The sequence below is a fragment of the Mustela nivalis genome (genome assembly GCF_964662115.1).
Source record: "Mustela nivalis genome assembly, chromosome: 6".
Classification (NCBI taxonomy): Eukaryota; Metazoa; Chordata; class Mammalia; order Carnivora; family Mustelidae; genus Mustela; species Mustela nivalis.
Window position 1 is genome coordinate 84,161,428 of NC_139025.1, and position 13,513 is coordinate 84,174,940.

The window sequence follows — 13,513 nt, forward strand, 5'->3', positions numbered from 1 at the left end:
ACATTTTCCTGTTTTCTTGTGTGAGAAAACAACAGAATGAGCTGCTACTCAAAAACTGTTATCTTCTGGTGTAAGTGAAACAAGATCCTTCATTCTGCCTGCTCAGGCCTAAGTGTGCCAGGACCATAAGGTAGCTCTACTAAATTAAACCAAGCCTGATGATTTGGGGCCAAATAATGAGTCATAGGTTAAACTAGTCTATCTCATTTTAAGAATGACACCATGAAAAATAAGCTTAAATTCTTTTGAATATGACATTGATGTGGTTTGGAACTGATTTAGGGTTTCATGAGGATAACCTATTCTGTAATGTGAATCCAGTCATAGGTTTGCCTTTTGTTCATGTGGCCTCATTCTTTCCTAATCCAAACGTAAATTCATTTGTTGAGCAAACCTTTACTGAACATTTGTTACGTGCTAGGCCTCAGGTTAAAGCTTAGGAAGCGAGGAGGGACAAGTTCTTGATAGCCCTGTGTGCTTTATTAATGTAGGTGGACTTCCATCTTGTGGGCTTTAAAGTAAGAGAGATACGATCCGATTTGTATTTTAGAGAAAGTCATCCTGTAGTTGATGATAGGAAAGTACTGGTACTAGTAGAGGCAGGAAGACCATTTAGGAGGCTCTGTCGTAGAAGATGATGTGAACGGTCAGTCTAAGAATGAAGAGAAGAGAATGGATAAAAGATAGAAGAGGTCGAGTTGATGGGTTTGGTTACTAATGAGTTGTAGCTCTGTATCCCAAGGTCATCTGGTCATCTTTTTTTTTTTTTTTTTTTTTTGAAAGTGAGTATGTGAGTGTGCTGATGCAGTAGGCTGGCAGAGGGAGAGGGAGAGAGAAAATCTTAAACAGGCTCCATGCATGGAGTTGGACATGGAACTGTATCTCACGACCCTGAGATCATGTCCTCAGTTGAAATCAAGAGTCAGGTGCCTCACCGACTGTGCCACCCAGGTGCCTCATGGTCATCTTTTGACAGCATGTTATGGTGTTTATTGTGTTATGTTCAATTACAGTATCATTCATATGTTAGGAATACCTACCAACTCTCCTTCCACATGTGAGCTGGAACCACTGCTTATAAGGGATACAATAAAATATCTCATGGCCTCTGCCTTTAAGAAGCTTAAAATCAGGGGCGCCTGGGTGGCTCAGTGGGTTAAAGCCTCTGCCTTCAGCTCAGGTCATGATCCCAGGGTCCTGGGATTGAGCCCCACATCGGGCTCTCTGCTCAGCAGGGAGCCTGCTTCCTCCTCTCTCTCTGCCTGCCTCTCTGCCTACTTGTATCTCTGTCTGTCAAATAAATAAATAAAATCTTTAAAAAAAAAAAAAAAAAAGAAGCAGCAGCTTAAAATCAAGTAAGAACAATCTGGTCCATAGATAATCAAATACCAAGTTATATGGTTCACTTGATAGGAATAGATCACAGAAGGATCATTAGTGAAAGTTGTTGCATTTTATATGTGAAGTGTTAAAAGCCTACATTAGATTTGGTTAGGGCAATAGAAATGAAGAAGAAAGAATAAATTTAAAAGTTTTTAAAGGATAAAACTTGATAATGACCTCATTCCTTTTTGGGGAGAGTAATATTATCAAAGGAGGATAGAAGTTAGGAGCAGGACGTTTGAGGCAGGGTGAGAACAAAAAATTCAAATGGAAATGATCCCTAACTGGTTGATAAGCCCCAGAGAGGATAGACCTTGACAGAGAGATTTCAGAATCTCTGCAGACATGGGAATTTTGAAGTCTTATGAGGGCTGGGCCCTTTTTGGTTTGGCCACACACCTAGAATGCAGTGCTTCTGAGATCTCAAAAGAAAGCCAGGGTTGGTTCTCTGTGCCTGGCCCTGAACTCCCACCAGCCTGTCTCCCGAGCACCTAAGGTGGTTGGAGTCATTGCTGAGCCCTGGACACTCCCAGCTGCTGCTTTGTGCTTAGCTTCTGGGAGTTTCACCACTTGTGTGCACCTGAAGTTCCTTTTTATTTTATTTTATTTATTTATTTATAGACTCTCTTTTTTTTTTTTTTTTTTTAACATATTCTCCACGCAATCTCTACATAGGGCTTGAACTCATGACCCCAAGATTAAGAGTAGCATGCTCCACCTCCTGAACCAGCCAGGCACACCCCTCACCCCCAAAGATCCTTTTTAGAAGTTTTTGAGAAGTGGGAGAATTTAGGAGCAAGACTGGTATGGGGATGAGGGAAGTAAGTCTAAGATCTGAGGTTAAGGAATGTTTGGGAATTTAGGATGTGACCATGCCATTCTGACTGATGTAAAAGACTTCTCTAGTTCACTAAATGATGTGATGATAGATGACATAGAACGAGAAATCAGAAGAAACTGAGAGTAACAGAAAGGTAGAGAATGAGAGACTCTTAGCAAAATTAGACCTCAGTAAGTAATTCTCAGTGGAGAAATTTGGAAATGTGACTAATTGATTGCAAAATTTTTGATGAGAAAAAAATCAGGGAAAGGGTTTCTGGGTCTAAGGCATGGAAGATATGTTAGAATGTGGGAAAAAAAAGTTGATCATTTGTTATCATTAATGTAAGGAAAGTGAGAGAAGGCATAAAAAGAGAATCAAGTACTAATTATGATCAGATACTGTAGTTTAAAGTTAGAAATGTGTTTATAATGCAAGAGTTTGCTGTGCCCCCACTGGATTGGGAGAGGAGGGAGTCTTGGACACAAAGAGAGTTGGAATGAGAATGGCAGAGGTTGTGAAGTTAAAGACAGGGATGGGGTATGAGAACTTAAGTACAGATAATAGAATTAGAGAATTCGTATCAAGGTAGTGATTTGGGTTAGTTGATTTTGACATTTACCAGCTGAGTTTCCTTTACTTCATATAATGGTGGCTTATTTTTCAGAACAATAAACGACTTGAAATCTTCGAATGCCATGGCCCTCGGGCTGTTAGCTGTCTTGCCACAGCACAGGAAGGCGCCCGAAAGCTGCTCGTTGTTGGGTCTTATGACTGTACCATTAGTGTTCGTGATGCACGGAATGGACTCCTCCTCAGAACTCTGGAGGGCCACAGCAAAACCATTCTTTGCATGAAGGCAAGTACAGGGCAAGAGAAGAGGAGTGGGTTGTCACCCATAGAAGGGTTTGAGTGGCAATTCCCTTGTTTAATGTCTTGTTTAGAGCACATCATCTTGAAAAGAGCAAGGAGATTACAGTGCTTGGGTCACTGTACTGTATTTTAATGTATTAACAGAGAGGTGTATTTTATTATAGAATGTAGATATACTTCAAAGCTCTCTTGGCTATTTCACAATCATTCTGAGGAGGCAGCAAACCCAATAATACGTTGTCGATTCATCCCAGTACCTGGTGGTAGGACAGAAGTTTCACTTTAGAAAATTTGAGGAACTTACTGTTTTGTCCCTAGTTCATGCTCATTTCAAAGTAGGTTATAAATTAGAATTTAACAATGTGCTTTACAGGTTACAGAGAAAGCTCAGACCCTTATACCAAATCTAACTCAATGAATTTTTTTCTTTAAGGTGGTGAATGACCTTGTGTTCAGTGGCTCCAGCGATCAGTCAGTCCATGCCCATAACATTCATGTAAGTTGTGTTGATGTAAAGAAATCTTTAACGGAATGATGGTGAAAGCTTGAAGGATTCCTCAGACCTCCTGCAGTTCAAATGAAAGCCCTTTTTCTAGTGAAAAGCTTAATAACAGTCTGTACCTGCATGAGCTCTTGGAAGGTAGTGAGCAATCTGGAAATTCTGACCCGATCAACATTTTTAATGGGGGACAGATTCAAAGTTTATGTAAGGTTTAGTTTGTTTCATTTGAACTTGAGATAAATTGAGCAGCTGAGGCTCCAAGAAAGTGTGTATGTTATGTAGTTTAAAATAGAACAAATAAAAACAGCCAAGAGACTCTGCTCGGGTCCTAGAGGCAGCTGTGTGGAGCTCAGTGCCTGGCTATAAACCTGGGGACAGTGCAGCCTCAGGGACTTGTCCAGGTGCAGTGGGATGAGAAAAATGGAAATACGTCAACACCTACAAAATACACGCAGATAGAGTTGTGGGCCTTCCCTTTCTGTGACACCAGCTTCTCTCCGTCAGGGTACATTTCGTATATGTTGTATACCTGTATTGTGATAAATGCTTGTGTGAGTACTTCAGCTGTTAAAATTAGTTCAGCTCCCTTACGTATAAGTAGCTTCGGAATTATGACTTAGGGAATAATGGAACCCGAAATCTCAAAAGTCAAAAGGAATCTTGAAAATCAATCTAGTGACTTGTCTCTTTTTGGATGCAGACTGGTGAGCTCGTGCGGATCTATAAAGGTCACAATCACGCAGTGACTGTGGTGAATATCCTAGGAAAAGTGATGGTGACTGCTTGCCTGGATAAATTTGTTCGTGTCTATGAATTACAGGTAGAATTTAGATCTACTCTTTTGCTTCAACAATTTGGGGAGAAGATCTGCCTGGGTTAGGTGTTAAATTTTTTTTTAAATATAGTAAGGTTGAGGGTGGGCCCAGAAATCTGCATTTTTTCAGAAGACCTCTAGATAATGAAGTAGATGGTCCGTGGGCTATACTTTCAGAAAAATACTCCGAGGCTTGTGGTGAGGCTCAGGTCCCTACCGGAGGGTTACAGGCTGCAGCGGTAGTCTCTAAAGCTTGCCTAGTGCTCCCCGTGTGCAGTTTCAGGTTGGAGACTTTGACACGACACAGAAATTACGTTTCTGTGAAAATGCTCCCGGTGCCCCACATAGTGCCTCGGGTATGGTTTTAATCCTGCCAGAGGCCTCCGGGGATTATGTTTATTAAACACAGTATATGAATAACCTTAATTATCTTTCTGTTTTGTTCCTCCACCTAAGTCCCATGATCGACTGCAAGTTTATGGAGGACACAAAGACATGATTATGTGTATGACCATCCATAAAAGTATGGTGAGTATTATTAGCCATGTCACATATTGCTTTAAAATATGTTCACTAAAAACTACAAACTGATGATCATGTTCCTCTCTATCACTCCCAAAGATGATATCTGTTTCTGATACGCCTCATTATTGAATCCTTTATCTTTTGGTGTAGTATCACTGAGAAGTAACCCAGTGACATTGTTGAATATTCTCTTTGCTATATTGATAAGTGAAAATAATTACAATAAAAATCTGATACCCCCATGAAAGAGAAAATAAGTTTAAGACCTGTCCCCTAAAAATTGAGTGGTGCTTTTTCCAGAGCCATTACGATCCGAACATAACATTGGAATGGAGTCAGGAGACCTGGCCAGTATGGCAAAACGAGAGTAGTCAAAAGTAGAAGCTAAGTCACTCAACCCTGCTAAACCTCGATTTATTTTATTTTTAAATTATGGGGTTGAAGCAGAGTGGATGTTTATCAGATTCTGATTAGTAGCACCTCTTATAGCGATGGAATGCAGCTGGCTCCCGTGTAATGCGTAGTATAGCGTGCCGTGCTCAGGGGCCTGAGGTCCTGGGGCCTCCAGCCCTGCACTGCTGCTCTCAGCTGGGCTCTCAGCAGTGGCTCTCTAAGAAGCAGAGCTTCACAGTACCCGCGCTAGAACATACTTAGCCATGGTAGGACTCAGGGCTGGCCTTGGTTTTGGTTTGTGTTTTCTTACAGCCGGCACAAAGAGCTTTTGACACATATTTTGAGGATGTTTAGTTATTGATTTTTTTGTGTGTTTTGTTTTGGTCTAATATGAGAAACCACTTTTTCCAGATTTATACTGGCTGTTACGATGGCAGTATTCAAGCTGTGAGGCTGAATCTGATGCAGAATTACCGTTGTTGGGTAAGGAGTGAAACTGTTCTCCTAGCGAGACTTAGGAGTTGCTTAATGCTAGGCTAATTTATAGATCTTCATTAGCATCAATTAAGCACTTTTATATTTGAGCATCTACTTTTTGCCTCCCACTGGAGGACAAGGAAGCTTATTTTTATTGTTTTATTTTTTTTTTTTAAAGATTTTATTTATTTATTTGACAGACAGAGATCACAAGTAGGCAGAGAGGCAGGCAGAGAGAGAAGAGGAAGCAGGCTTCCTGCTGAGCAGAGAGCCCGATGTGGGACTCGATCCCAAGACCCTGAGATCATGACCTGAGCCGAAGGCAGCGGCTTAACCCACTGAGCCACCCAGGCGCCCCTATTGTTTTATTTTTTATTTTTAAAAATGATTTATTTATTTTAGATGGAAGAGGAGGGAGAGAGAGCACGAGAGCGAGCATGAATGGGAGAGGAATAGAGAGAGGAGAGAGAATCAAGCAGACTCCACACTGAGCATGTAGCTTGACATGTGGCTTGATCTCACCACCCTGAGATCACAACCTGAGCCAAAACCATGAGTCGGATGCTTACCCAACTATGCCACCCAGATTCCCCAAGGAAACTTATTTTTTAAAGCTATACATAAAATGTTTCCATACTTCTTTCATGAATAATATAAGATTAGATATGAAGTATGGCTACATATTATCCCTTCAGAGGTCCTCTCTCTGGTGATTTTTGCTTGTTTTATTATAAATCAGTACATTTTTACAAAAATATCACTTGTTACAGAAGTACAGTTGACCCTTGAACAATGTAGGGGCTTAGGGGTACCAAACCCTGTGCAGTTGAAAATCCACATATAACTTTTGACTCCCCAAAACTTACCTGCTAATAGCCTCCTCTTGATCAGAAGCCTTACCGATAACACATATTTTGTATGTTATATGTCCTATATACTGTTTCCTCACATTATGGTAAGCTAGAGGAAAGAAGATGTTACTAAGATTTAAGAAGCGGTGCCTGGCTTCTTGACATGTGACTTGATTACGGGGTCATGAGTTTGAGTTCCATGTTGGGCCTGGAGCTTACTTAAATAAGTAAATAAAATCATAAGGGAATGAAGATACATTTACAGTACTGTACTATATTTACTGAAAAAAGTTCACATGTAAGTGGACCCGTGCATTTTTTTTTAATTTTTTCAATTTATTTATTTTCAGAAAAACAGTATTCATTATTTTTTCACCACACCCAGTGCTCCATGCAATCCGTGCCCTCTATAATACCCATCACCTGGTACCCCAACCTCCCACACCCCCGCCACTTCAATCCCCTCAGACTGTTTTTCAGAGTCCATAGTCTCTCATGGTTCACCTCCCCTTCCAGTTTACCCCAACTCCCTTCTCCTCTCTAACACCCCTTGTCCTCCATGCTATTTGTTATGCTCCACAAATAAATGAAACCATATGATAATTGACTCTCTCTGCTTGACTTATTTCACTCAGCATAATCTCTTCCAGTCCCGTCCATGTTGCTACAAAAGTTGGGTATTTGTCCTTTCTGATGGAGGCATAATACTCCATAGTATATATGGACCGTGCATTTTGAGACCATGTTGTTCAAGGGCCAACTGTATGTGAAATAAAACATGGAAGTGCTTATTTTTGTGACCTGCCCACTATCCTATACTCATGTATTCATGGTTTGGTTTGCTTTTTGGTTTTCTCAGTGAAGGACACAAAATATAGTACAGCAGGATCTAGAATACAGAGGGTTAATTCACCTACAGAAATGGAGAAAATACCATCTGGTTTTAAGGGTGGAGGGATAGAATAGTGCTGCAGGAAAAATCAAATTTGCATTATTTTATAAAAATGAACCTGTTAGAATTGTAGGGTTTAAGATAAGCAAGACTGGAGGGGAAAAAACCAAGACAAAGAGTCTTGATGCTTTCTGACTAACAAGTGAAATTGAGAATTGAGCCACATTTTTAGTAAAGTAGGAATTTAAAAAAAAAAAAGAGAGAGAGAGAGGCGCCTGGGTGGAACTGTTGATTAAGCATCCAGCTCTTGGTTTCAGCTCAGGTCATTATGTCAGGGTCATGAGATTGAGCCCCAAGTTGGACACCATGCTCAGTGGGGAGTTGGCTTGAGATTCTTTCCCTCTGCCTCTCCTCTCTCCCTCTCCCCACTTGCATGCTAAATGAATGAATAAATAAATAAATAAAATCTGTAAAAAGTAAAAACAAAGATTGTGATTCAAGTGATAAAGATTCTCTGTAAAGTCAGTCTTCCAGGGTATAGTTTTCTTTGTCAGACATATTTATTTTCAAGTTCACGAGTCAGCAGTTCTCAGAAATTGTGAAACTGAAGCCCCTTCAGTATTATAGAGAACTCTTTGCCCTTTTTTTTTTTTTAATTTTATTTATTTATGTAGAAAGCAAGCATTGGGGGAGAGGTGAGGGTGGGGAGGAAAGAGAGAATTTCAAGCAGACTCCCGGCTGAGCATGGAGCCTGACTCAGGGCTCCATCTCATGATCCTGAAATTGTGACCTGAGCTGAAATCAAGAGTCAGATGCTTAACTGATTGAGCCACCCAGCAACCCCCTTTTTATAATAAATGGACTAGGGAATTCATTTTATGATGGCAAGATAAAAAAATAAACGTGGCTTAAACTGAATTTTATGGTAACATGTCCGTCAATATTTGCTAACCTTTTCCTCTAACAATGTGGCTATCTGGGTGCCTCACCTTCTCAGTAGAGCAAAGTGTTGAGACTTTCCAGTCACCTCAGAATATTGGTGATTGATGTGGGTGCCTCCAGCTTTGTTATATTTTCTAGCCAAGAATTAAAGAATAAGGGGCTTGCTTTTTGCTTCTGCAGTCCGTACAGGATACAAGCGAGGACTGCTCTAATTGTGATTGCATGGTTCCTGTACTTGTTCTGCTTACCCTTTCATTGCCTTTCTCCCTAGTGGCACGGCTGCTCTCTGATATTTGGTGTTGTGGATCATTTGAAACAACATTTGCTCACTGACCATACAAATCCAAACTTTCAAACTCTGAAATGTCGCTGGAAGAACTGTGATGCTTTCTTCACTGCAAGGAAAGGATCCAAACAGGTACGTGAGTGGGACCAGAGGCCTACCTGGGGTCATTGGACTCCTCAGAGCAGACAGACCTTTAGGCCTTATTAGAATGTTCAGAATTGGAATAAATAGAGTTTAGGGATTTTCCTTTTTATTATTATTCAGAGATTTGGGGAATAGCTTAATGAGGTTTCAAATGATGAATTAGGTAGTCCTTTTGAGAGTTTTTGAGAAAGAGCCTTAAGAGAATGTTTTTAAATGTTTCAAATCTAATAACTGGACCTGGAGGGTTATTACAATATTTTTGTGTGAGATAAGAACTGATCGTTAAGTACACAGTTTCATATAAATCGCCTTCCATGTATGGATCTTAGAATGTACCCGGGAAGCTCTCCTTGGCTTGAATTTTCTCTTGTCTTACTACCAGCTTTTCTCTCACAGGCCCTTTTCCCTTTATTCCTAGGACGCTGCGGGACACATTGAACGACATGCTGAGGATGACAGCAAAATTGATTCGTGAAGTTTTTTGCCTCCCATGTTGGGAAGTTATTGTTTGAACTAATTTTACTTTGGCCCTTCTCAGAGGCCACAGTCTTCCCTTCCCCAGAGAAGCAGGGAGGGAGAAAATGGTTACTAGCCAGGCTTACCACTAGTGTAAGTCTGGGCAGCTCTATGGGATGATAGGTACACTTTAAGTTCTTACTGGAGGTTTGTCAGATTTAAACAGATTTTAAGGAACCATACTTCTCTGGGACAGCATGGAACGTAGTAATCTGTGCTACTAGTATTCTCCAGATGTTGATTAAAGATACAGATCTTAATTCGATGCCCGGTCTGACCCTAATCATATCTATTTTTTTATTGCTTTTAGTTTGTGATTTTTAGTTTATGTTCTTATGATGGTTTAAACCGTAGTCCAGCTTTTACGTACAAGTTTGTGCAAATGCTAGATTTTTAGGATCACTTTTAATTTTTTTAGTTCTAATAACTGGGTATTTAAATTAGAAGCAACTAGTTGCCTTTCTTAACAATTATGTGCAGTGTGTTTCACTATTCTCTTGCCTTGTAGATGGACAAAGGGACACACAGTAGATTTTCAACAGCTAGAGTGACTGCTCTGCTGATTATATTTTAGGAATTCAGCAAATCACATAATGACAGGTCCTCACTGACAGCATTTCCTATCAGACGTCTATGCACATTTGGCTGGGAGTGCTCAGTTCAGGAAAGTACACAGACCTAACATCTACCTTACAATGTTGCTGTTAGGCCCCGGGCACACACGGTGTAGGTATTGTCAGGCTGTTTGGACTGGAGTGTAGCCTTTATTTCCCTTTCCAGTTTCTGACTCTAGGCCTGTTGTGGGTGTGAAACCCCTTAGTTTGCTCCATTGCCAAACCCTCTCTGTTCCGCTCTCTGGCTGTGCCTAGACTCTTGGCAGCCATCACATACTTCCTCTAGGCTCCCAGAGTGCTTATCCCCCACCTGCAGCACCCAAGATGGGGGAGTTAAGATAAAGCATCTGCATAGTCTTTAGGATCTCAAGCAGCTTTTTAGAAACTGATTTCTGAAACTGGAGTCTTGCCTTCACCTCCCTTCTAGCTGGCAAAGAAGAGTAGAGTATGAGGAAGGTAAAGACTCCGATTTTCCACTGAGAACAGCCAAGTTAACACAGCCTAGTGAGACTGCTTTTGGAATTTCTCTGGACTCTTGAGAGAAGCTGTAGAAGTGTTGCTTTCTAGCCTTTTGTTTCTGGATTCTCAAAACCATGAAAAAGTCTCCAGAGAGCTAGAAGAAGGGAAAAGAGCCCAGTGCCACATATGAGACTTGGGGATGTGATGCATACTGTTTTCTGGGATTGCCAAGCACACAGGTTTCTCCAGCCCTGTTTGTGTGCACACATCTACTCACAGCTCTTCACCTGGGCTCTGGGGCTGGGGACTTCACCCAGCTTCATGAGGGATTTCAGGAGGGTATGATAGTGAATGCAAGACTAAGTATGTGTTCTTTTTTTCCAGGGAAGGCTCTAGCGGTTCTTACTGGAACCATAAACAAGAACTAATCTAGGAGGTACTACCAAATAATGAATGGCCCCACAGACTATTTACTTCTATCCTTATGAACAGGAAAACTTTTTTTTTTTTTTACCACACTATTGATGGTTGCATGATACTTGAGAGAGAACAGAGGGAAGATTCTCTTACATAAAATGTATCTGTGCTATTTCTTTATGAGATTCAGAAGCTTTCTTACCTCTCCTCCCCATTTCTTATAAGGATGACCAGAGCAGTCAGGCTGTTGTGTGGATTTGGGAAGGGTGATTTCCCAGGAAGGCATATTGGAATTTATTACTAATCCTGGTGTTTTACTCGGGTCCGTAGTGATGCCGCGTTCCATGGTGACTGGGCAGTGTGCTATTAAAGTCTTCCATGCTCTGTTGCATGGGTGCCCTTCTGTCCTGCCCGAGGACATGTCTGAAAAGAGGAGAGTGGTGGAGCTTTGGTACAGCAGGAAGGCGTTATGTGAGGTGCTGGGCAATCGTGGGGAAGGTATGAGCAGATTGACAGAATCAGTAACAACTGATTTGGGTTTAATTTTGGTAGAATTGTGCACAGTCTTTCTGCCTTTGTGTGTGCAGCTGTGACTGTTCCTTGTATGTGTGTATGGGTGTGGGTACCTATATTTGTAATACTTTTCCTCATTTCACAAACTTTTTTTTTTTGAAGCCATGGTAATACCGTCTTTCTTTCAAGAAATTGTAAAATTCTTCTAACCCCAGGTTGGTGTGTTATCCTAAATGCACGGTTCTAGCTGTCTATTTAGAAATAAAGGCACCATAAGCATCTTGGCTGCTTATGGTTGTGTTATTGCTTTTAAGAGTCTTGAAAGTTACACAGAACTTAGGCTGCTTTCTGTCTTTTACAATGTCTTAACTGATTCTAGCCTTCTGTCTTCCCTTAGAGAAGAGCTGTGGCTCAGCTTTTTGTGTTGACTTGGTGTTTAGTACTTAATGAAGGAAGGGAAATGTTCCATGACCTGATAAAACCCACCTCGTTTCTTATAAGGGGTTGGAGGCCATTATGAGAATGTTATCTTTAGTTGCCTGTGTCTACTTTTAATGGCTGGAAGCCAAGAAAACCATAGTATCCATCCTTTGGTGTGCATATGCTAGTATTTTAATGACAGTTTACGGCAAACTATCAGTCACTTCAAGTTTTTTCCTAAAGTTTTTAATCAGGTTCAGAATGTGTTTTAACACACTCCTCTGCTGAGCGATAAAGCAGTTAAACACATAAGAGCAAAGAATTATCTCCACCTGATGTTAGAATTATCTCCACCTGATGTTGAATTTGAGGGAATGCCATTGCTACTACACTCCTGCTTTTGTGGGGGAAACTGTTTTCCTGCCTCAGAAGTTAGCAGTTGAGTGTTTAGCTCCTGACCTACCTATAATGTATAGGCAATACTATTGCTGTTTAAGTGATCATTTGCCTAACAGGGGCTTTTTTGTTTTGGTTTTGGAGTAGATAATATAGTAGACACCTTTAGTGACTAGGTATGTGGATGGTATGGTGGGAGTAGGTGTACAACACTTAGTGGAATGGCATGATATATTTTATGGAAGAGAATTCACTGGAGGGGAGATCACAGTATATTGTGAAGTGGGATTTAAACAGCACATACCCTCTGGTTTGTGCAAACGACTATAATTTGTATACGCTGACTTACAAATTTTGTTTCTGCTACCAAAAGGAGAGCTCCTAGAACTGTTACGAAGGCCATGCCTGCCACATTGGGAAAACTGTGGTTTCATCCCTGCCCCAAATCATCATGATCTTCAGGATTTCAGAGTGACTGATAGGGTAGAAGCTATGGTGGAGGTGATTTGGGCTATACTGAGTTCCATGTGTAAGTGGATATGAAGTCCTTGTATAAACCAGACATTGTGCTTATTAGACAATAATCTCTAACCTCACCTCCAGACTACAGCTGCTGGGTCACATGGCAACTAAAGTTTCCTAGATTTGCTTTACAGTTGAAGGTAGTAGCCCAGTTGAATTGGTGGGGGAGGAAGTCAAGGAGGAAAGGCTGTTGAAGAGCTTTTCTCCTGCTTAAAAGAAATATATGCCCTAGAGCTGCTCCAGTACCCTTGGTATCTGAATTTTTTTTATATATTGAATATGGATTCGAAGAATGAAATCAGATGACATTTGACTGCAAAAATGTTTATAAGCAAATAGCTTAGCCTTCTTACATTTTGGTATAAAGCTGTGAACTTCATAACTTTGTAAAGCAAGATATAAAGCAAATTCAAGAGGATAATAAAGTACTTTTACTAATTGTTTACTTTTGCTACCTTATCTGCATATTAATAGCCAACCCTTTTTTCTCCATGTCGTGATAGATAGCAAGAAGGAAATTGGGTGGAAGGCACGAGATGGCTATAGATATACCACACACCATGGTCTGGATAAGTTTGGCAAACAGCTACATTTAAGGATTTGTCCAAGGTCATAAGACTGTTAATTAGTTAGTGAAGGAACTAGGATTAAAACTACATCTTTGGGGTTCAAGATGGCTATGTAAGAAGATCTTGAATTCACCTCCTCCACAGAAAACAAATTTACAGCTATATAAGGAATAATTTTTCTCTGC

The 13,513-nt window shown here is 40.6% G+C and overlaps 1 protein-coding gene across 2 annotated transcripts in view; it reads left to right on the forward strand.

Annotated features, from left to right (window-relative positions):
• Positions 1–13,204, forward strand: part of ZNF106 (zinc finger protein 106) — a 69,092-nt gene extending 55,888 nt beyond the window's left edge. For both annotated transcript variants that reach the window (XM_082735453.1, XM_082735454.1), the window contains 7 exons: positions 2,871–3,062; positions 3,510–3,572; positions 4,279–4,398; positions 4,849–4,920; positions 5,722–5,793; positions 8,744–8,890; positions 9,321–13,204. In XM_082735453.1, the coding sequence (XP_082591579.1) occupies positions 2,871–3,062; positions 3,510–3,572; positions 4,279–4,398; positions 4,849–4,920; positions 5,722–5,793; positions 8,744–8,890; positions 9,321–9,377 (723 nt within the window). In that variant the 3' untranslated portion in view covers positions 9,378–13,204. The remainder of the gene's footprint in view (positions 1–2,870; positions 3,063–3,509; positions 3,573–4,278; positions 4,399–4,848; positions 4,921–5,721; positions 5,794–8,743; positions 8,891–9,320) is intronic.
• Positions 13,205–13,513: the final 309 nt, after the last annotated feature.